This window comes from Ammodytes marinus (assembly GCF_949987685.1).
Source record: "Ammodytes marinus genome assembly, chromosome: 17".
NCBI classification, from domain to species: domain Eukaryota; kingdom Metazoa; phylum Chordata; class Actinopteri; order Uranoscopiformes; family Ammodytidae; genus Ammodytes; species Ammodytes marinus.
In genome coordinates this window covers 489,535-512,722 of record NC_137221.1, presented here as the reverse complement: position 1 = coordinate 512,722, position 23,188 = coordinate 489,535, and the positions used below count along the sequence as shown (strand labels likewise).

The following is a 23,188-nucleotide window of genomic DNA, read 5'->3' as shown; positions in this document are numbered from 1 at the left end:
CTGTCTGTCTGTCTGTCTGTCTGTCTGTCTGTCTGTCTCCTTGTTTAGTCCTAACTCTAGGGACTGTAAGTAGACCTGTCCCAGACGACCTAAGGGCTCTGGACGGTTCATAACGTATCAGCAGATCAGTAATATATTTTGGCCCTCGACCATTTAGTGCTTTATAAACCAACATCAATATTTTGAAATCAAAAGCAAAGACAAACAACATGGAGACAGTTATGCACAAGAATAGTTACCTGGAGTCTGCTGAGTCTCCCGCACCTGAAAACAGTGTCCAGAATCTCTCCTCTCGTTGTACTGTCAGGAAAATATTGTTGTCTTCTTTTAACCAGAGTTGTAGAAGGAAAAACAAGCTCAAAGGTTTATCATCTAGATTGAGTGAACAGAAAAACCTACATGGAGCTTACTGGTTCTCAAAAGGCGTCCCCAGTAAGACTGAAGACAAAATGGTGGGACATAGTGTTATATGGAAACAAATGTTGGAGGAGGCTGGCCGTGGCTTGGCCCTGACGTCCCTCCAAGCTGGTTGTCCGAAGGCCGGTGTAACTTGAGAAGTTCCGTTGCTAAGGAGTTGCTATGGTGCAGGCAGAGTTGTCATAAATTGTCTGACCTTGTAAACCAAGTGATAAGCTAAATATTTAGTGTGTGTGTGTGTGTGTGTGTGTGTGTGTGTGTGTGTGTGTGTGTTTTGTGTGTGAGTGAGTGACTTTGTGTGTGTGTGTGTGTGTGTGTGTGTGTCTTTATCCCATTGTGGGGTACGAACCATGACAGCCCAGTCACGTCGTGGGCTCCAAAATTGTCGTGGGGTCCAAAATGCTGGACCCCATTAGGATTATGCTTGATTATGTGAAACTAAGGTCTAAATAATGCCCTGTGAAGTTTTCAGGGTTAACCCCACAATGCACTTTTACCAACAGAATGTGTATAAGTGTGTATAGCAAAATGAACTCAGTATCACCGACTAGAGGCGGGGACTGGTACAGCAGTTATACACACTTTAAGCACACTTCCCTTACTGCGCATGTGCAAGCAGCAACTAATGCTTTGCTGCTAATAAGGAGCTAATTTTAAGGTAGGCCTAATTGAACCAATTAACTGCAAAGACAGGATAAATACTATCAGCACCAAATATTAAACATGATACATAATTCTAAATCAATATATTCACATGTCAAATATTAAAATCCAAAAGTTTAAGTTTTAGTTTAAAGTTTATCAGTATACCTCTTCTAAAACATTTTCTAAGTATGTCGGAGGTGCTAATGCTAAGCTAAAAATGTAGCCATGCTTATAGCACAATTCCATGGGTTGCCTGAATATATTTACAGTCACATGCCCGGTGCGGACGCTGCAAACCGAAGTGTGAGAGTACCGCCCGCACAGGAGGCGCTTACTATTCAAACCAAGCGCTCCTTGACGCCGAGTTGACGGCAGAGCTGTGCTGGGAAAGCACGTCGGCATCTCAGTTTTGGCATGCGGCTGCTGTTGCAGTAAGGTAAGTTATGCTGCCATTAAATGTTGATTATCACTGCGCTTTTGATTGTCATAATGTTATTGATAGAAGTGATTTAGTTTAGTAGCTGTCTGCTGTTCATGTTACTTCGGAGGGGTGACTATGTTTAGCTAGCGATCTAGCTATCTTAAATTGGCTAACAGGTGCGGGCTGCCTTGACTGACATTTTCGAATAGCGGGCTGGCTGAGTAGGGTCCAGCTGCAGCCCCGGAGACAAACACCGTGGCGTGACGGACGTGATTTTTGACTATTTAGCTTCCATGACATGTCTGCTACGTCACTCATGTGCCCTAACCCTAACCACCCAGCTATGATGCCTGAACCTAATCCTCAAAACAATATAAATAACACAAACTTAGTAGCATATCGGTCTGCGGTCTTTTTTATTGTTTGACGTGACGTACTCAACATGGCTGCCGCGGTTCTGCCGCTGGCTTGAGGGTGTAACGATCCATCGATGTAGATCGATCCAACGTCGTATGCTTTTATTTTGAGAATGTCCTTGCTCGGGTGTTTGTGACACTATTTCCGCCAGACCGCACCAGGCTTTTCTCGCTTGTGTCGTGTGTGATTATCAAAGTTCATTTCGAACACTAGAATCCATCAGTAACATACCTATCGGTGTTGGCACCATGGGGGAGAGGATCATATATCCCCGCTGACAGATCCGTCGAACCGACGTTACCCGGGCAGCGCTCGACAGGCTCGCGGGGGTTAGCAGCCGAGCTAGCGGGACATTTGGGCTGTTATCCCCGCGGGCTGTCCAGCTGCCCGGCTCGCAGTGTAAAGTTCCAAGAATGCGCGGCTCGGCTGCTCTCTCAGCGGTGAGAAGCTCCTGCACTCCCCGGGGCGGTCACCCTCTCCGCGGGGTGAATGTACGAACTACAGCAGCCTCAGCTAAAGAGGATAGCTCTATTAGGCTAATGAGCTAAGCTAAGGAGGAATCCACCAATCTGTGCCCTGAAACCCCACACGGCCCAAAACTACTCAAATGTCACTCCAAGCATTGTTTACTGCCGCTACACCTTAAGATATGAATAATAAGAGATTGAAAGATATTAATCTTATGAAAGATATTAATCTTTCAATCAAATAATTCAAGCTAATATTTTTTTTAGCTGTATTTTATAAGGAAGTCCCCTTGACATTAAATAAAATGTCATCAAAAAGAGGGAAATGGCTGAGGTAGCAGTTTAAGTTTGTTTATCCTGTTAATTTCAAGATCTTTAGTGTTCAGAATGAATAAAAATGGATGAAAATTATACAAACGATTAAGAAGGCTATATCAACATGTATTTTTCGATAATGAGATAGGCCATCTTGTGTTAAATGGGCCTATAATATCGTCTTATATCGATCGCAGGCCCCTGAATCGAATCGAATCGAAATTGTATCGCAGCAGATATCGGCAAATATCATATCGTTGTCTAATGAATCGATGTAATATCGTATGGTGATGAAAGCAGCGATGTACACCCATAGGCTTGACCGCAGTCTGGTTGCGTTGTCTGGTTAGTTAGTTAATCTCAACAACAACGCACATTATACTCTCATCCGCTGTCTTTCTGCTCCAGTCAATTATCTGCCTGTCTGCTGTGTCTGTGTCGCTGATCTCGGCGTTAAAGTGAGCGAGTTTGTGCCAACACACTTCGATAGTGCATTTAGCCTACTCGCTTTTTTTCTGTTCACCGCTACAGCAGCGGGTTAACACTAGAAGCCTCTATTGAAGGGATTGGCGGTCGCGCTGCGTTCAGCACTGGATAAAAGGTGAGAGGTCGCGGCTCGCGGGACGCGATCTGTCCTCTTGTCCACTGCAGAAAACAGCTGTTAAGTGTCATTCTAGTTGAGGCGCTGCTTTAATTAATCGCAGAAAAAAAAAAATCCCCGAATATTAAGGGGACTATTGGCGGATTATCAAATTTATCATCATCACTCGTCGTTCTGCCTGACAGCGCGCCGTATTGCGGGCCCATTTTTGGCTTCTTTTTTCTTTCTTTCTTCTTCTTTTTCCAATTGGTAGTCAAGGCTGGCGGAAACACTGTCGTGTCAGTCGCGCTGGAGGAAAGTTTCCTCAGCAGAACTTCTGTTCTCTCCACGATGAGCTCAGACTGCGCAGAGTGTCACCTGTCAGTGTTCAAAGCACCACGAGTTATGAAAAAATAACCAGTAGGTTACTAGATAAATTAGCCCTCTTCCTCTGAGTTATGAACTTCAAACAATTTTTGAATAGGCTACACCACTGTTGGCAAGAGTTGGAGTTCAATTAAAACTAAGCTTATTCAATCATTAGCCTATCAATTTAAAATCTTTAGCCTACTGTTCAGTGCACTCTCTGATAGCCAACTTTACAGTATATTTAATGTTATTTAATCAGTTCTGGTTCTTTGCATCACGTGATTTTATTTCCAAAGTCACTGACCAAAAGTATTCTGACAGTACAGTACAGACACTGCTGCCCTATGCTGATGTCCCATTCATCCAAGTGCCTCGATAAAGTTATTGCTGTAAATTGGCATGTATATTGGTGTGTACTGTAACGGTATGGCTTTCTGGTCAAATTAAAACTGTATCTGATTAAAGGATTATTGATGGCTGCAAGGAGACGCAGGACGCCTCCTTTACAGGATGCAAGAGATCTCGCTGCCAGGGGTCTGGACAAGACAGCAGAGTTGGAAATGAAATACATCAGTTCTTTTAAAGGTAAGTTGTTTGGGTTTAGTTGCATAGCATACAACAGTGCATGTTGTGAGGGCACACAGGTGGTCATTTGAGTGGGTACCAATTTAAATTTGTGCTTTTTCAGAAATGGTAGTGTTAGTCTGTGGCAGGTTTAATGTTCAAGACAAATCCTCCTATGTACAAATAAAGTAGCCTGATCTTTAATCTTAAATTCCTGTTTAATGTAATGTTGTTACAAATGTATATCTGAAAATCAAAGCTATAAAGTCCCAAATCTATAATGGATCTCTATAATAGGCTGAGCTGAGGCAGGGAGGGACATTTAAAAAATGTACCTGCAATAGTGTGTGGCCCAGAAAAATGCAGGGCTCCACACTTATTTATTTTACCCACTGTTCTGAAAAAAATGTCCCAAAACCAAAGGTTGTTTCTTTACGTTATTATTATCTAGTGGTATAATGAAATTATCGTTCACATGTTAGAGTCTAGAAAGTAAATTATTATCATTGTTTTCCTTAAATAATAGGTTTAAAACAAAACTTATCTGTAAAGTTATCTGCAAACTGTAAAAAACTGACTAAATAAATGTGAATGTAGAAATACAGTGTAGCATTATCAGGGAACAAAATGGAGTGGGTCCCCTACTTGCATTGATAGAGAGCTTGGTGATTTTTTTTCAAATTTTATGCATCAGAGATGAGCATCACTGCGCAATTGAAGAAATAACACCTACTTATGCTACTTCTAGGGATATTAAAAATATAACTGTAAAGCTTTCAGTGGTGTATTGTTTTCTGTATATGTGCACTAGGTCGAGGGGTGTTTGCCAAGGCCAATTTCCAAAAAGGCGACTTTGTGGTGGAATATAGAGGGGAATTGATAAATTCTGAAGAGGCAAAGAGGAGAAGGAGAATATATCATGGGAGGTGTGCAGTCTTCATGTTTGACTTCTCTTGGCAAGAAAGAACATGGTGGTAAGGCTTAGATTACATTTTACAGGAACAATTTAATATTTTAATGGCTCAAACATGTGTGTAGGAAATACACTATTTATACATTTAATTTATTAATCACTTGAGATTGATACAACATTTGTGAATGGGGGCACGACCAACATTCTTTTAGCTCATTGACTAATCCGTAGGAAATTAATCCAAGTCGAGTCAACAAGGTTAACTGAAATCAATATCAGTTAATTGTAACCATTTCAGTTCAATTAATTTAATCTCAAAACTGTAGTAGTGACTTCTAGACACAGTTATCATTTGTTTTCCTGAGTAAAACAATCCTCCAAAGACAACGGCATACTGTTATGTATTTCGCTAAATATTTCAACAATCAATGATATGAATTTGTGGAGCCTTTATAAGTAATTTATTTTATGTTTGAAGTGTCGATGCAGCACAAGAAGATGACAGTCTTGGAAGGCTGGTCAATGATGACCACATCCATCCAAACTGTCGGATGAAGAAGGTCGTAGGAGAGGGCAAGCCACATCTCTGTCTCTTTGCTCTGAGGGACATTAATACTGGAGAAGAGATCACCTATAACTATGGAGGCACTGACTGGCCTTGGAGGAAACAGGTTTGTCAAAATCATTGTCTCTCATTTGGATGACTATTGATGTTGAACATTAAAATAAATGTGTGGATCAGAATGATGCACCATTTCTTTTCTTAGATTTGAACCAATACTGGTGTTTCTGCCTCTGATTATCTTTCGTTTTGTGTAGTTCAGGATAGCAGGATGTTTAAGTCTGCTCTGTACAATATATTATTTTGGATTAATTGAATTAAAGCAATTCAAGTTTACACTGTGCTTAGTGTAAATTATTGTGTATAAAAAAGGACAAGCTATTTATATATTCTTGCTTTTGTCACTCTGTCTTGTTTCCAGTGAGTTATATCTGACGAATAAGGTGATGTGTATATTAGACTTGACTTTCAGGGACGAGGAATAGCAATCTTGATGAGCTTTTGTAAAACCTCTATTGTTATTAATGTGACTGGTCAAACTTTAACTTTAACCTTGTTTCCTTTGATTGCTGCAGAATTGCAATTGAAAGCACATTTTGGTTTTGTTTGGGTCAGTATGACTGGACATAAATGAGCATTCCTCAGCTTTACTTGTTGTTAACTGTAATGGGAACAGTAGGCAGCTTATTAATGTTAGAAATCAGAAACAACTTAAACATTTCAAAAGTATAACTGCTTTGTGTCAGATGGAGGAAATCTTTAAGTAATACAACCACAGTCATTGTTGGCCATATTGTGTATCTACCCATGGTTGATGTTGTTGTGCAACTGAAATGGTGTCACTGCTCACTAACTGCTCAATAATAATTCTCAACTGATTGTTCAGGTTAAAGGAGTCTGCTTTGCCCCTGAGTCTTCTGAGACTGACACCTGCAGATCCAAAGATGAGGCTCTTCAGGGACCTTCATGCGACCAGATGCAGGTACGAATTTCTGTCAGAATGTATTTAAATGTCTATCATTCAACTATACTTTAGCTCTAAGCTTTTCTTCTTTGATTGCTGCGGTCTTTTCACTAGAAGACACATTTTGGTTTTGTTTGGGTCAGTATGATTGGACATAAATGAGCATTCTAGTTTTTATGACTTGATGAGGTCCAATCAGAGTGCTTTAAGAAGACCAGTGTCAGACACACACGTTTCAGGTCTTCATGAGTTGTGGGGTCCACGGTCACTGAATAATATTTTACTATTTTAAGTTGACTTATCTTCATTTTTCTGTCCTTAAACTTAACAAAACACCATCAATAACATGCATCCTTGAGCTTGAGCTTGGTTTTACTCTCTACCAGACAGACCAGCTGTTGGTCTGAGGTCAGTTCATCTTGTCCAGTGTCAGACACACTTTTCAGGTCTTCATGAGTTGTGGGGTCCACAGTTACTCAGTAATATTTTATCATTTTAAGTTGACTCATCTTCATTTTTCTGTCCTTAAACTTAACAAAACACCATCAATAACATGCATCCTTGAGCTTGAGCTCAGTTTTACTCTCTACCAGACAGACCAGCTGTTGGTCTGAGGTCAGTTCATCTAGTCAGACCTCAGCTTTACTTGTTGTTAACTGTAATGGGAACAGTAGGCAGCTTATTAATGTTAGGAATCAGAAACAACTTAAACATTTCAAAAGTATAACTGCTTTGTGTCAGATGGAGAAAATCTTTAAGTAATACAACCACAGTCATTGTTGGCCATATTGTGTATCTACCCATGGTTGATGTTGTTGTGCAACTGAAATGGTGTCACTGCTCACTAACTGCTCAATAATAATTCTCAACTGATTGTTCAGGTTAAAGGAGTCTGCTTTGCCCCTGAGTCTTCTGAGACTGACACCTGCAGATCCAAAGATGAGGCTCTTCAGGGACCTTCATGCGACCAGATGCAGGTACGTATTTCTGTCAGAATGTATTTAAATATCTATCATTCAACTATACTTTAGCTCTAAGCTTTTCTTCTTTGATTGCTGCGGTCTTTTCACTAGAAGACACATTTTGGTTTTGTTTGGGTCAGTATATGATTGGACATAAATGAGCATTCTAGTTTTTATGACTTGATGAGGTCCAATCAGAGTGCTTTAAGAAGACCAGTGTCAGACACACACGTGTCAGGTCTTCATGAGTTGTGGGGTCCACGGTCACTGAGTAATATTTTACTATTTTAAGTTGACTTATCTTAATTTTTCTGTCCTTAAACTTAACAAAACACCATCAATAACATGCATCCTTGAGCTTGAGCTCAGTTTTACTCTCTACCAGACAGACCAGCTGTTGGTCTGAGGTCAGTTCATCTTGTCCAGTGTCAGACACACTTTTCAGGTCTTCATGAGTTGTGGGGTCCACGGTTACTCAGTAATATTTTATCATTTTAAGTTGACTCATCTTCATTTTTCTGTCCTTAAACTTAACAAAACACCATCAATAACATGCATCCTTGAGCTTGAGCTCAGTTTTACTCTCTACCAGACAGACCAGCTGTTGGTCTGAGGTCAGTTCATCTACACACTTTTCAGGTCTTCATGAGTTGTGGGGTCCACGGTTACTCAGTAATATTTTATCATTTTAAGTTGACTCATCTTCATTTTTCTGTCCTTAAACTTAACAAAACACCATCAATAACATGCATTCTTGAATTTGAGCTCAGTTTTACTCTCTACCAGACAGACCAGCTGTTGGTCTGAGGTCAGTTCATCTAGTCAGACCTCAGCTTTACTTGTTGTTAACTGTAATGGGAACAGTAGGCAGCTTATTAATGTTAGAAATCAGAAACAACTTAAACATTTCAAAAGTATAACTGCTTTGTGTCAGATGGAGGAAATCTTTAAGTAATACAACCACAGTCATTGTTGGCCATATTGTGTATCTACCCATGGTTGATGTTGTTGTGCAACTGAAATGGTGTCACAGCTCACTAACTGCTCAATGATAATTCTCAACTGATTGTTCAGGTTAAAGGAGTCTGCTTTGCCCCTGAGTCTTCTGAGACTGACACCTGCAGATCCAAAGATGAGGCTCTTCAGGGACCTTCATGCGACCAGATGCAGGTACGAATTTCTGTCAGAATGTATTTAAATATCTATCATTCAACTATACTTTAGCTCTAAGCTTTTCTTCTTTGATTGCTGCGGTCTTTTCACTAGAAGACACATTTTGGTTTTGTTTGGGTCAGTATATGATTGGACATAAATGAGTATTCTAGTTTTTATGACTTGATGAGGTCCAATCAGAGTGCTTTCAGAAGACCAGTGTCAGACACACACGTGTCAGGTCTTCATGAGTTGTGGGGTCCACAGTTACTCAGTAATATTTTATCATTTTAAGTTGATTCATCTTCATTTTTCTGTCCTTAAACTTAACAAAATACCATCAATAACATGCATCCTTGAGCTTGAGCTCAGTTTTACTCTCTACCAAACAGACCAGCTGTTGGTCTGAGGTCAGTTCATCTTGTCCAGTGTCAGACACACTTTTCAGGTCTTCATGAGTTGTGGGGTCCACGGTTACTCAGTAATATTTTATCATTTTAAGTTGACTCATCTTCATTTTTCTGTCCTTAAACTTAACAAAACACCATCAATAACATGCATCCTTGAGCTTGAGCTCAGTTTTACTCTCTACCAAACAGACCAGCTGTTGGTCTGAGGTCAGTTCATCTAGTCAGACCTCAGCTTTACTTGTTGTTAACTGTAATGGGAACAGTAGGCAGCTTATTAATGTTAGAAATCAGAAACAACTTAAACATTTCAAAAGTATAACTGCTTTGTGTCAGATGGAGGAAATCTTTAAGTAATACAACCACAGTCATTGTTGGCCATATTGTGTATCTACCCATGGTTGATGTTGTTGTGCAACTGAAATGGTGTCACTGCTCACTAACTGCTCAATAATAATTCTCAACTGATTGTTCAGGTTAAAGGAGTCTGCTTTGCCCCTGAGTCTTCTGAGACTGACACCTGCAGATCCAAAGATGAGGCTCTTCAGGGACCTTCATGCGACCAGATGCAGGTACGAGTTTCTGTCAGAATGTATTTAAATGTCTATCATTCAACTATACTTTAGTTCTAAGCTTTTCTTCTTTGATTGCTGTGGTCTTTTCACTAGAAGACACATTTTGGTTTTGTTTGGGTCAGTATATGATTTGACATAAATGAGCATTCTAGTTTTTATGACTTGATGAGGTCCAATCAGAGTGCTTTAAGAAGACCAGTGTCAGACACACTTTTCAGGTCTTCATGAGTTGTGGGGTCCACGGTTACTGAGTAATATTTTACTATTTTAAGTTGACTCATCTTCATTTTTCTGTCCTTAAACTTAACAAAACACCATCAATAACATGCATCCTTGAATTTGAGCTCAGTTTTACTCTCTACCAGACAGACCAGCTGTTGGTCTGAGGTCAGTTCATCTAGTCAGACCTCAGCTTTACTTGTTGTTAACTGTAATGGGAACAGTAGGCAGCTTATTAATGTTAGAAATCAGAAACAACTTAAACATTTCAAAAGTACAACTGCTTTGTGTCAGATGGAGGAAATCTTTAAGTAATACAACCACAGTCATTGTTGGCCATATTGTGTATCTACCCATGGTTGGTGTTGTTGTGCAACTGAAATGGTGTCACTGCTCACTAACTGCTCAATAATAATTCTCAACTGATTGTTCAGGTTAAAGGAGTCTGCTTTGCCCCTGAGTCTTCTGAGACTGACACCTGCAGATCCAAAGATGAGGCTCTTCAGGGACCTTCATGCGACCAGATGCAGGTACGAATTTCTGTCAGAATGTATTTAAATATCTATCATTCAACTATACTTTAGCTCTAAGCTTTTCTTCTTTGATTGCTGTGGTCTTTTCACTAGAAGACACATTTTGGTTTTGTTTGGGTCAGTATATGATTTGACATAAATGAGCATTCTAGTTTTTATGACTTGATGAGGTCCAATCAGAGTGCTTTAAGAAGACCAGTGTCAGACACACACGTGTCAGGTCTTCATGAGTTGTGGGGTCCACGGTCACTGAGTAATATTTTACTATTTTAAGTTGACTTATCTTCATTTTTCTGTCCTTAAACTTAACAAAACACCATCAATAACATGCATCCTTGAGCTTGAGCTCAGTTTTACTCTCTACCAGACAGACCAGCTGTTGGTCTGAGGTCAGTTCATCTAGTCAGACCTCAGCTTTACTTGTTGTTAACTGTAATGGGAACAGTAGGCAGCTTATTAATGTTAGAAATCAGAAACAACTTAAACATTTCAAAAGTATAACTGCTTTGTGTCAGATGGAGGAAATCTTTAAGTAATACAACCACAGTCATTGTTGGCCATATTGTGTATCTACCCATGGTTGATGTTGTTGTGCAACTGAAATGGTGTCACTGCTCACTAACTGCTCAATAATAATTCTCAACTGATTGTTCAGGTTAAAGGAGTCTGCTTTGCCCCTGAGTCTTCTGAGACTGACACCTGCAGATCCAAAGATGAGGCTCTTCAGGGACCTTCATGCGACCAGATGCAGGTACGAGTTTCTGTCAGAATGTATTTAAATGTCTATCATTCAACTATACTTTAGTTCTAAGCTTTTCTTCTTTGATTGCTGTGGTCTTTTCACTAGAAGACACATTTTGGTTTTGTTTGGGTCAGTATATGATTTGACATAAATGAGCATTCTAGTTTTTATGACTTGATGAGGTCCAATCAGAGTGCTTTAAGAAGACCAGTGTCAGACACACACGTGTCAGGTCTTCATGAGTTGTGGGGTCCACGGTCACTGAGTAATATTTTACTATTTTAAGTTGACTTATCTTCATTTTTCTGTCCTTAAACTTAACAAAACACCATCAATAACATGCATCCTTGAGCTTGAGCTCAGTTTTACTCTCTACCAGACAGACCAGCTGTTGGTCTGAGGTCAGTTCATCTAGTCAGACCTCAGCTTTACTTGTTGTTAACTGTAATGGGAACAGTAGGCAGCTTATTAATGTTAGAAATCAGAAACAACTTAAACATTTCAAAAGTACAACTGCTTTGTGTCAGATGGAGGAAATCTTTAAGTAATACAACCACAGTCATTGTTGGCCATATTGTGTATCTACCCATGGTTGGTGTTGTTGTGCAACTGAAATGGTGTCACTGCTCACTAACTGCTCAATAATAATTCTCAACTGATTGTTCAGGTTAAAGGAGTCTGCTTTGCCCCTGAGTCTTCTGAGACTGACACCTGCAGATCCAAAGATGAGGCTCTTCAGGGACCTTCATGCGACCAGATGCAGGTACGAATTTCTGTCAGAATGTATTTAAATATCTATCATTCAACTATACTTTAGCTCTAAGCTTTTCTTCTTTGATTGCTGTGGTCTTTTCACTAGAAGACACATTTTGGTTTTGTTTGGGTCAGTATATGATTGGACATAAATGAGTATGCTGGTTTTTATGACTAGATTTGGTCCAATCAGAGTGCTTTAAGATGACCAGTGTCAGACACACTTTTCAGGTCTTCATGAGTTGTGGGGTCCACGGTTACTGAGTAATATTTTACTATTTTAAGTTGACTCATTTTTCTGTCCTTAAACTTAACAAAACACCATCAATAACATGCATCCTTGAGCTTGAGCTCAGTTTTACTCTCTACCAAACAGACCAGCTGTTAGTCTGAGGTCAGTTCATCTAGTCAGACCTCAGCTTTACTTGTTGTTAACTGTAATGGGAACAGTAGGCAGCTTATTAATGTTAGAAATCAGAAACAACTTAAACATCAAAAGTAAAACTGCTTTGTGTCAGATGGAGGAAATCTTTAAGTAAAATAATGGCAATCATCTTTTGTATCTACCTGTGGAATTCTTTTGTTTTTGAAATTGTCACTTTTCATCCCCAATGTTTCTGATCATTTAAACAAATCTGTTAAGTATGAGTCAAAGTATTTTCTTATAAGCACAGTATAGTTATAATGTTTTCATGTGACTTCACTAATTTATGAAGTATAAATTATTTTTATTTCATTTCCAGCTATAATTAAGTTTTTTTTTAACAAAAGTAATACTTTATTATACTTGTGAATTAATTGATTGTCCAGTTGATAATTTATAGTAAAATAAAAATTGAAAGTTATCAAATCTTTTTTCTTCCTATAGGGCTCAGAAAACCCAGAACTTCACTCTCCAACTAAAAAAGTCAGGATTACTTCCCTTGTAAATTACACCGATTCTGATGAATCTCAGGCTACAACCACAAGTCCTGTGTCCCTAAAATCCAGCTTTATGGTATTGTGATGTTTATACACTCGAACGTTTTCATGTCTTTCTTTATATCATTTTGTTCTTCGTCCATTGGTCAAAACTTTAACAAGACATTTATTTCGGACACCCTAGATATCAAGTCCAAGTTCAGACTCTGAACATTGCCTCTCCAAAGAGGACCAAGTCACTATCCCAAGACTGAGGAGGACCAAAAGCATACAAGTAAGCAACACACAGTGAGAGAGAAAAAATGAATACATTGGCTTTACATTTCATTACTGATTGTTATTATCTTGAGTGGAGTAACAATAGATACTTTATTTAAGCTGACATACATTTAATTTACATTTTCTTTCTTAAAGATGGTCAACCGGATTCAATTTGATTCGGATGAGCTCTATGACACCTCAGGTGACAGTGGAGAGGAATATATTCCTCAGACTAGTACGGATCATTCTGATGATACAGACACAAGTGAAGTTCTTGAGCCAGTTAAACGGATACCAAGCCTGGGCCAATGCCTAAAAATGAGAGATGTATGTCTCTCAAAAACGAAACTGAACTGTCATTCTTCAAAGCTGGTGCTGAACAGAGGACGCTCATGCTCAAGAAAAGAGAGAGTCTCTGGTGTGAGATGTAAAAGGCGATGTTCAAGCCATTCATCCTGTCCTAGAACACAAACCACTAGTGGGCACTCATCAAAACAGAGTGAAATGGGAGACACTGAAGTCCTATTTGAAAACGTAACGCCAAATCTAGATCAGAATCTTCCTGACAGTGCATCTTCCCTCCATATAGAAGATGGAGTGCCTGATGGTTCACTTTCCATACCTGCCGTCTGTAAAAAGGATAACGGGACAAGAATGTATAACAAAAAGCAATACTGTTTGTACTGTAAGTTAGGAGTTGGAAAAATGGCGAGGCATTTGGAGCGTGCTCATTTCAATAAGCCAGAGGTTGCACAGGCTCTGTCGTTCCCAAAAGGATCCAAAGAAAGACGAATGCACCTGGAACATCTGAGAAATAGGGGCAACTTTGCACACAATGTTGAAGTATTAAATACTGGTCTAGGAAAACTTGTTCCTCGCAAGCAACCAAAACAGGATTCTCAAGCACAGAATTTCCTGCATTGTGTATATTGCCAAGGCTTTTTCACAAAGAAGGTCCTTTGGCGGCACATGAAGATCTGCAAGTTCAGGCCTGATGTTCGACAAAATAAACCTTTCAAAACCCGTGTCCAGGCCCTTTGTGCATTTGCTGTTCCTCCACCTCCTGGTGTTGGAGTAGAGTTATGGAAGCTGTTAAACAACATGGTTCAAGATGAAGTTTATTCTGCAGTCAAATCTGATACATGCATCATAGAGTTTGGTGAGCATCTGTATAACAGGCTTGGATATGATGTTGGCAAACATGAATTCATTCGGCAGAAATTGAGAGAGCTGGGGAGGCTTCTGGTATGCTCAAGGAAAACTACTCCTTTGAAGACCATGGAAGAGCACATCAAACCTGAGAATTTCATGCATGTTGTTCAATCAGTGAAACACGTGGCAGGCCATGACAGTAAAACCAATGAATACAAGACCCCAAGTCTTGCTCTCAAACTTGGACATAGCTTGACAAAGATTTCAATGCTTGTTGAAAGCCGTGCAAATGTACAGAAGGACTACAGTGCAGCAAAAGATGCTCGTACATTCCGCAGCGTCTATGAAACAAGATGGAATGAAATGGTATCGTCTGCATCACTGAGAACACTTCAGGAATCTAACTGGAATGCCCCTCTGTTGCTTCCATTCACAAAAGACGTCCAGACCTTGCATTCTTATTTAGATGCGCAACAACAACAAAGTCACAGTAAATTGTCAACAGAGGCTTCGTCCCAGACATGGTCACTGCTGACTAAGATCACATTGACACAAGTCATTTTGTTCAACCGTCGAAGAGCTGGGGAGGTGTCAAAAATGCCCCTCTCTGCATATTTGTCTCAAACTCCATCGGACCCCCAGGAAGATGTGAATGTAGCCCTCACAGACTTGGAAAAAAAACTCTGTCAACACTTCAGGCGGCTAGAGATAAGAGGAAAAAGGGGAAGAAAGGTTCCTGTGCTTTTGACCCCAGCAATGAAACAATCATTGGATTTGCTTGTCAGCAAACGGCAGGAATGTGGGGTTCCTCATGATAATGCATATTTATTTGCAAGACCAAGTGCATTTACCTGCTACCGTGGGTCTGATTGCCTTCGATACTATGCCAAGATCTGTGGTGCCAAAAGTCCTGAAAGTCTCACCTCTACAAAACTGCGCAAACAAACAGGAACTCTGTCTCAAGTTCTCAACCTCAGTAATACAGAGCTGGATCAGTTAGCTGATTTTCTTGGTCATGATATACGAGTGCATCGTCAGTTCTACAGACTTCCAGAAGGCACCCTCCAACTTGCTAAAGTAAGCAAAGTTCTTATGGCTCTGGAACAGGGACGCATGGCAGAGTTCAAAGGCAAGACCCTGGATGAAATCAACATTGATCCTGACGGTACTAATTATTTTTCTTTCTCAACACTGTTGTGCATAAAGGAAAATTTGCTTATCTACATTATATATTATGTCTTGTGTTTTTCTTGGGCATTATTGGAACATCTCAGAATAAGAAGATTGCATTCAGTCATTTTCTTCCCTTCTACCCCTCTTCCAATCCCCCACTAACTCACAGAGAATGTGCACCTTGACAGCAGCACGGAGGTGGTGTGTGATTCAGGCTCGGAAGGTAAGTATCTTATGAAATGTGATCATGTTTATGTATTGAAGGCTATCCATTTACTGTAGGGATGTCACGATCAAGTATCCATTTTAATTTTGGGTATCTACCGATACTGAATCTGATTCTTATACTTACAATAATGTTTTTTTAATATGTATCTGACTTTTTTGAGCTAATATTGAATAATTGGATCCTGGGTCACAAATGTTAAGTTGACGTGAGTCATAAATTATAATTATTTGATATGGCTAAACATGATACGCTGCTAGCTGATTTTTGTGCACTGCTCTACTAATTAATTACTGCCATCAAGTTCAGTGAATTTCTGCAACCTCTATCAGAACTCACCAACCGGTGCATCCAAATTATTTACACATTGATTTCCACTTTATGCAGTGAAATTCTCCCATTGTAGAACTTCGTTGTAAAAGAGAGCAGCAATACAAGCAGGCTGAGGTGGCCAAACACCATAGAATACATAAAAGAAGGGATCGGACTTAGCCAATATCAATCTGTTTAAAGTATGCCCAGTTTGGCCCTGAGGCCAAATTTACTGTGATGTGACGACTAATATTAGTTTTTGTCACTTGTTTTGTCTTGGTTTTCAGAGGAGAGGAGTCAAGTCACATCCAGTCAGATGGAAGAGACGACAATGCCAGACGTCAGCCAAAGGGATACAGCACCACAGCAAGGCACCATGACACCTCCACAAGCCTCTCACCGCCAGTCATCAAAAAGGGACAGAGGTAAAGTTGATTGTTTCAAACTTTCGGCTCCGTATTTATTTTATCTACCTATCTAGATATCTATACGTATAAATAAAAAATACACAAGGTTATTTTATCCCAACAGACCTGTTTCATGGCTCACACCACTCCTCGGGGGATTTATTGAAACATTCGACCGACATTCAATATATGCTTACAGTGCATGTACGTAGGGGGTGGGGGCGTGTACAGGTTGGCCTATCACGTGCTGGACAACAATGCTTTTCATCTATACCTGCAAGATGACACCAGTTTGTTGCGTTTGTTAAGTGAAGATTGATCTGGCCTATATATAATGAACATTTTCTCTTTGATGCATAGGTTACAGTTCTTGCTTGCACTACTGTATGCAGGGCTAGAAGCAAGTACTTGGAACAGAACACAAATTGCCTCTTTATGATACTGACAATGTAACTGAATCTACATCCAAAATTAATTAATCTTAAGGCATGATGACCATAGCACATGTACCAGTGTATCTTCATCCATACAGCACTTAAAACAAGCTGATACTAGCTGAGTCATTTGTGAGCTGTCAAACTCTTAAAATTAGTCTTTATTGACTCTTCTATTCTCTTGCTATACAGGTCGTCCACCTATCAAGAGAAAGGTGTGGGATAAAAAGGAGATCCTTGCTGTTGAGAAGCACCTGATGTCCTTCATCACTTCATGCCGTGTCCCAGGGAAGAGTGACTGTGATAAGTGCCTTAAGCTGGAGAAAGTAGCTCTCAAAGACAGAAATTGGTCTGCCATAAAATTCTACATTAAGAATCGAATCACTCTTCTCAAGAAAAAAGTTTGAAGTAATAACTTTATGTCGTTGACATAAATGTTATGTTATTATGCTTGTTGTGTTACATGTTAAATCATATCCTTTTGTGGATAACTGCCGTTTGCAAGAGAATCAGTATTTGGATACTGCTCAGTGTTCTTGTTAGAATATGATACTTGATATTTTGAAAGCGCGGGGCGGCACAGTGGTGCTGTGGTTATGAATGAATGATATTTTAAAGCCTGGGGCTTAGTATTTTTAAGTTTTTGATACAATGTGACCGTTTAATTTGCTGTTTTGTCCAACAGCCATTGGCATTTTTGTTTGAAATGTTTTGATACCTTAATTAGGTTACTTGAAAGGAATGATTGTTCCTTTAACCATCAAGTAGGGTTGCAAAGGGGTGGAAAGTTTCCGGTAAATTACCGGTAACTTTCCGGAAACTTTCCACGGGAACTTTCGCTCGGGAATTTTGGGAATATTCAGTCGGTCATTTACATTTTTTTTTTTCATATCCAAACATAAATCTAAACATTTAAACACTATGTTTGGTCATAGGCAGACATCCATGCAAACTAATACAATAAAAAACATTACATTTGAACAGATTTATTTGTAAGAAGAACTTTATCAAGTTTTGATTATTTTATGAACAATCAATAATTTCACTGAACAACAAAAATATGAATGTTGAGTTAAATATTACTCAACTGTCTGACCCAACCCATTCAATGAATAAAGTCAATTGCCCCCCATGTGATGGACGAATGCACAGAGCATGTAGGGGGCGTGGTCTCAGTACCCCTGCAGTAGGATGTGTGCTATGTCCAATTTGCCAAGTGTACTTGCATACAATCTGGTTGTTTTAGTCAAGATTATGCTAAAATATATTGTCCCCAACTATATTTAAAATCACAGTTTAAGCCTCTGTAAACCTGGTCTTGTAAAAATCAATATATGATATCAAGTTGGGTGTCTCAATAAACTTAAAAAATAATCTGATTTGAAATTAAATGTTCATAAATATATTAAAACTTAGTTGAAAAAACTGTTTCTTACAGTCTTGAATGTTTGCCTGGACTGAAATAACATAGTTAGGAGAATGTAGTGCATTTGGGTTGCTTTAAATTTAGTAAATTCCCGTTTATTCCCGTTAATTCCCAAAATTCCTGTTAATTCCCATAAATTCCCGTTAATTCCCATGGAAAGTTTCCAACTTTGAAAATTCCCGGAATTTTGCAACCCTACCATCAAGTAAAAGTTTTCAACTAATAGAATAAAACAACCATGATTGTATTGCCCATGGCCAGGTGTGTAAGTGTGTGTCAGTATAGTGTTCTTACTTTTGGGACTTGTGGCCTGTAATAATGATTCACTTAAAAGATGATACTTTTTTGTGCAGTTAATAAGAGGATTTTATTGCCCGAGTCACAATAACAAGGTTGTAGTTGAGTAAACTTTTTGTTAAACACTCTGGCTGTTCATGTTTACTTGTTTACACAATTTCACAACAAAATATATATCACCCTCTATATAGGCTATCTATGCAGGTGTCACACTGGTTTAAAAGACTATTTATATAACACTGTAGTAACCCTAAATAATTATCGATGCTTCATCAGTACTATACAATACAATTATACTTAAATTACGTAACATAACCTACATTTTGACACAAATTACCAAACTGCAGCAGATTAATACCATGGTTAAACAGCACAGCCCTTACTTTGACAGTCAAAGGTGGTAAGTGATTCCACAAAGTAAGTTAAACCTACATGTGTGTTAAGTGGAGCCCAGGATATAATAAATACCAGACAGTGTGTGTATATTGCCCCACTTATTACTAAAAACCAGAAAAGTCCCCACGAAGAGGTTCCTAGTCAGGTGAAGGACCTTTACTTTGTCTAATTGATCATTTGAAGTGACATCCTTGTTCATGCCCACTCCAGGATTCTGCCTGATTTTTTTCAGTGCTCTAAAACCTTCAGAAAGGGTGGTCCCCAGAAAGCATGGGCTGGTCTTGTGGCCTTACAATGTGACAAAGACAGGGCTGTGTGTGTGTGTGTGTGTGTGTGTGTGTGTGTGTGTGTGTGTGTGTGTGTGTGTGTGTGTGTGAGTGAGTGACTTTGTGTGTGTGAGTGAGTGAGTGACTTTGTGTGTGTGAGTGAGTGAGTGAGTGAGTGAGTGAGTGTGTGTGTGTGTGTGTGTGTGTGTGTGTGTGTGTGTGTGTGTGTGTGTGTGTGTGTGTGTGTGTGTGTGTGTGTGTGTGTGTGTGTGTGTGTGTGTGTGTGTGTGTGTGTGTGTTGGTGAGTGAGTGAGTGAGTGAGTGAGTGAGTGAGTGAGTGAGTGAGTGAGTGAGTGAGTGAGTGAGTGAGTGAGTGTGTTTCTGTGCCTTTGTGTGAGTGTGTGTGTGTCTGTGACTAGCTGGCTCACAAGTTGAGGAATGTGAAGTGAATGTTATCATACAGTGTGTAAAAGCATAATAGAAATTATTCTCACAATACTCACACCTTATCTTCTGCAGCGTCAGCACTTTGCCCTTTAAAGAGCACCTATGATGCTTTTTCATCTTTTCTGCCCTAAAAATGCTGTTATAATGTTATACAGTCAGGCTAAATGATGGCAGACAGAAATACAGACAGACAGACAGACAGACAGACAGATAGAGACAGACAGACAGACAGACAGACAGACAGACAGACAGACAGACAGACAGATACAGACACACAGACACACAGACAGACAGACAGACAGACAGACAGACAGACAGTAATGTGTGTTATCTTTCTTTACAGGTCTGGACGCTCTTCATAACCTGACCACCATGACGAAGATAGATAGATAGATAGAGAGATAGATAGATAGATAGAGAGATAGATAGATAGATAGATAGATAGATAGATAGATAGATAGATAGATAGATAGATAGATAGATAGATAGATAGATAGATAGATAGATAGATAGATAGATAGATAGATAGATAGATAGATAGATAGACAGACAGACAGACACACAGACACACAGACAGACAGTAATGTGTGTTATCTTGCTTCATAGGTCTTGACGCTCTTCATAATCTGACCACCATGACTAAGATGAGTCTGAGAGTCGACATGAGGGATCTGGGAGAATCTGTCTTCGCTAAATATTCCAGTTTCGAAGTCGCAAAGAGAAACTACCGTCTGACTGTGGGAGGATACAGCGGCACTGCAGGTTAAGAATACACACACTAAAATCACACACACACACACATTTAGCATGCACACGCACACACGCACACACACACACACACACACACACACACACACACACACACACACACACACACACACACACACACACACACACACACACACACACAGACACTCACTCACTCCACTCCATTTTTTTAATATTTATTTTTATTTTTATACCTTAGAAAATGTTCACTTCTCTGACAAACCCAAAGTTACATAGTGCACCTTTAAAGGAATACTTCACCCATACGGAACCGGTGTTCTATCATTCTAAAATCGCTATTAAAATATAATGAATGAGGTTTTTCTTCCCTCAGTCTTCCCTCAGTCTTCCCTTGGCCCAGCTGTCCTGTTAATCCTAACCCTACATTTTCCCATGTGTGATGTCACACATGGTAAAATGTAGGGTTAGACAGTGAGACCATAAAACACTTTTTCTGCCTTTTCTCAGGCTAGGATGATCCGATTTCTAAAATGGTTACACATTTATACTACATAGGATCTCAGAGTTCAATACACCTTCATATTTCCACCGGTGAAGTAGGTCTTTAAGTTGACCTAACTCCTTTGATCTCTTTCTTGTTGCCAGGCGACTCCCTGAGTTACCATAACAACCGTCTGTTTTCGACTAAAGACCGCGACCCGACGCCGTTCATCACGCGCTGTGCCATGAGCTACAGAGGAGGCTGGTGGTACAAGAACTGTCACGAAGCCAATCTCAACGGGCGCTACGGGGTGGACGTAAAGCACCAGGTAAATGCTATGACTAATAGGGCTACTTAATGACTACTGACTACTAATTCAAATTAGGGTTTTTTTCTATATACAAATAAATATGGAGTTTGTTTTGTTTTTTGCTAGATTTGAATTTTTAATTTGAATTTTGAATTTTTAATTTTGAATTTTTTGAATTTTTTATTTTTTATTTTATTAAAATTTTTCTTCCTTTTTTATTTATTATTGCTTTATTATTTTTTGTAAATCATAAACCTATGGAAGGGTATAAGGTATTTAGTTTAGGGACCCAGTACACCAGGTAGCTAACTGGTGGTACAAGAACGGGGTGGACGTAAAGCACCAGGTAAATACTATGACTAATAGGGCTACTTAATGACTAATGACTACTAATTCAAATTAGGGCTTTTTTCTATATATAAATGCTTTTTTGATGATTTTTTTTCCTTTTTTTTATATTATTTACATTATTTTTCTGCTTTTAATTTAATTTAATTTTTGCTTGATTTTTTTTTTTTTATTGCTTGATTTTTTTGCTAGGATTTGTTTTGTTTTTTTGCTAGAATTTTTTTTCTTGCTTTCTAGATTATTTCTTTTAAATGTTTTGCTCTGGTCATAATGAGAAACCTATGAAAGGGAATAAGGGCCACAGAAGAGTTAATTGATCAGTTTAGTTGTCAGTGACCTAGTACCACAAGGCCAATCTCAACGGACGCTACGGGGTGGACGAAAAACACCAGGTAAATGCTATGACTAATAGGGCTACTTAATGACTATTGACAACTAATTCAAATTAGGGCTTTTTTCTATATATTTTAATTTTTTTTAATTTTTTGTTTATCCTTTGCTGGAATTTGTTTTGTTTTTTTGCTAGAATTCAATTTTTTATTTTTTATTTCAAATTTCAAATTTCAAATTTTTTATTTTTTATTTTTTATTTAAAAAAAAAATCTTTATTTTTTTTTTATTATTGCTTTATTTTTTTTTTTTTATGTTTTGCTCTGATCATAATGATAAACCTATGAAAGGGAATAAGGGCCACAGAAGAGTTAGTTGATCAGTTTAGTTGTCAGGGACCTAGTATACCAGGTAACTAACTGGTGGTACAAGAACTGCCATGAAGCAAACGGCAGCTACGGTGTGGACGTCAAGCATCTGGTAAATACAATGACTTTGCTATTTTTCTAAATCAGAAACTTATGGATACCTAATAATATGGGTGACTGTGGCTCAGGTGGTAGAGCGGGTCGGCTGATGATCAAAGGGTTGGAGGTTCGATCCCCGCCCTGCCACCTGTGTCATGGTTGTTGTGTCCTTGGGCAAGACACTTCACCCACCTTGCCTCGTGTGAATGTCGATAGTTAGCCTGCTGCTATCGGTGTATGAATGTGTGTGTGAATGGTAACGTGGGAAAGGAAAACAGGTCTCCCTTGCAAAAGAGTCTCCGGTCTCAATGGGATTTACCTGTAGAAATAAAGGTTAGAAAAAATAAATAAATAAAAAAAATAAGGGCCACAGAAGTTTTAGTATAGGTTATTAGTTTAGATTTTTTAAGTTTTCTGTTTTTGTCCTATAGTTTATCAGGGATCTACTGAGAAGGACTAGGGCGTAATACATCTACACAGGAGAGAATTAATTAACGGAAGAATTTTGTATTTCGATGAAAAAAGTAGAAATGTTGAGTACAACGATTGTGTGTGTGTGTGTGTGTGCGTGCGTGTGTGTGTGTGTGTGTGTGTGTGTGTGTGTGTGTGTGTGTGTGTGTGTGTTTCAGGGTGTGATCTGGACGAGCTGGAAAGGAAAGGAGTATTCTGTCGCCTTCGTGGAGATGAAAATGAGACCGACTTCATTCAGTCCTCCAACCAACGGATAAACAACAAACTGCTATAAACACACACACACACACACACACTCACACACACTCACACACTCACTCACTCACTCACTCACTCACACACACACACACACACATA

General features: G+C 39.1%; 3 protein-coding genes across 3 annotated transcripts in view; all 3 read left to right on the top strand.

Annotated features, from left to right (window-relative positions):
* The window catches only part of tnxbb (tenascin XBb), a 91,662-nt gene that overhangs the window by 65,773 nt on the left and 2,701 nt on the right, over positions 1 to 23,188 (top strand). Inside the window, exons 19-21 of the mRNA XM_080045345.1 lie at positions 20,302 to 20,457; positions 21,070 to 21,233; positions 22,990 to 23,188. The exon at positions 22,990 to 23,188 is cut by the window's right edge and continues 2,701 nt beyond it. Coding sequence (XP_079901471.1) covers positions 20,302 to 20,457; positions 21,070 to 21,233; positions 22,990 to 23,088 — 419 coding nt within the window. The 3' untranslated portion in view covers positions 23,089 to 23,188. The remainder of the gene's footprint in view (positions 1 to 20,301; positions 20,458 to 21,069; positions 21,234 to 22,989) is intronic.
* LOC307264007 (uncharacterized protein) lies at positions 1,368 to 11,199 on the top strand (the record flags this gene model as incomplete). Its single annotated transcript, XM_080045331.1, has 10 exons — positions 1,368 to 1,498; positions 4,097 to 4,216; positions 5,007 to 5,169; positions 5,587 to 5,779; positions 6,557 to 6,652; positions 7,516 to 7,611; positions 8,671 to 8,766; positions 9,632 to 9,727; positions 10,384 to 10,479; positions 11,188 to 11,199. Exons 2-10 carry the CDS (start codon positions 4,105 to 4,107, stop codon positions 11,197 to 11,199), a joined length of 960 nt encoding a protein of 319 aa, XP_079901457.1. The 5' UTR covers positions 1,368 to 1,498; positions 4,097 to 4,104.
* Positions 11,189 to 19,294, top strand: LOC307263988 (uncharacterized protein). The gene is made up of 8 exons (XM_080045299.1): positions 11,189 to 11,233; positions 11,892 to 11,987; positions 12,846 to 12,974; positions 13,083 to 13,172; positions 13,313 to 15,476; positions 15,654 to 15,707; positions 16,310 to 16,447; positions 17,056 to 19,294. The coding sequence occupies exons 1-8, from the start codon at positions 11,228 to 11,230 to the stop codon at positions 17,268 to 17,270; spliced, it is 2,892 nt and encodes a 963-aa protein (XP_079901425.1). The 5' UTR covers positions 11,189 to 11,227; the 3' UTR covers positions 17,271 to 19,294.

Excerpts from the sequence above, each read along its gene's own strand:
- LOC307263988 (XM_080045299.1), top strand. Across the intron at positions 11,988-12,845 it reads CTTCATGCGACCAGATGCAG|GGCTCAGAAAACCCAGAACT; the intron begins GTACGAATTTCT and ends TTCTTCCTATAG. Across the intron at positions 15,708-16,309 it reads GTGTGATTCAGGCTCGGAAG|AGGAGAGGAGTCAAGTCACA; the intron begins GTAAGTATCTTA and ends CTTGGTTTTCAG.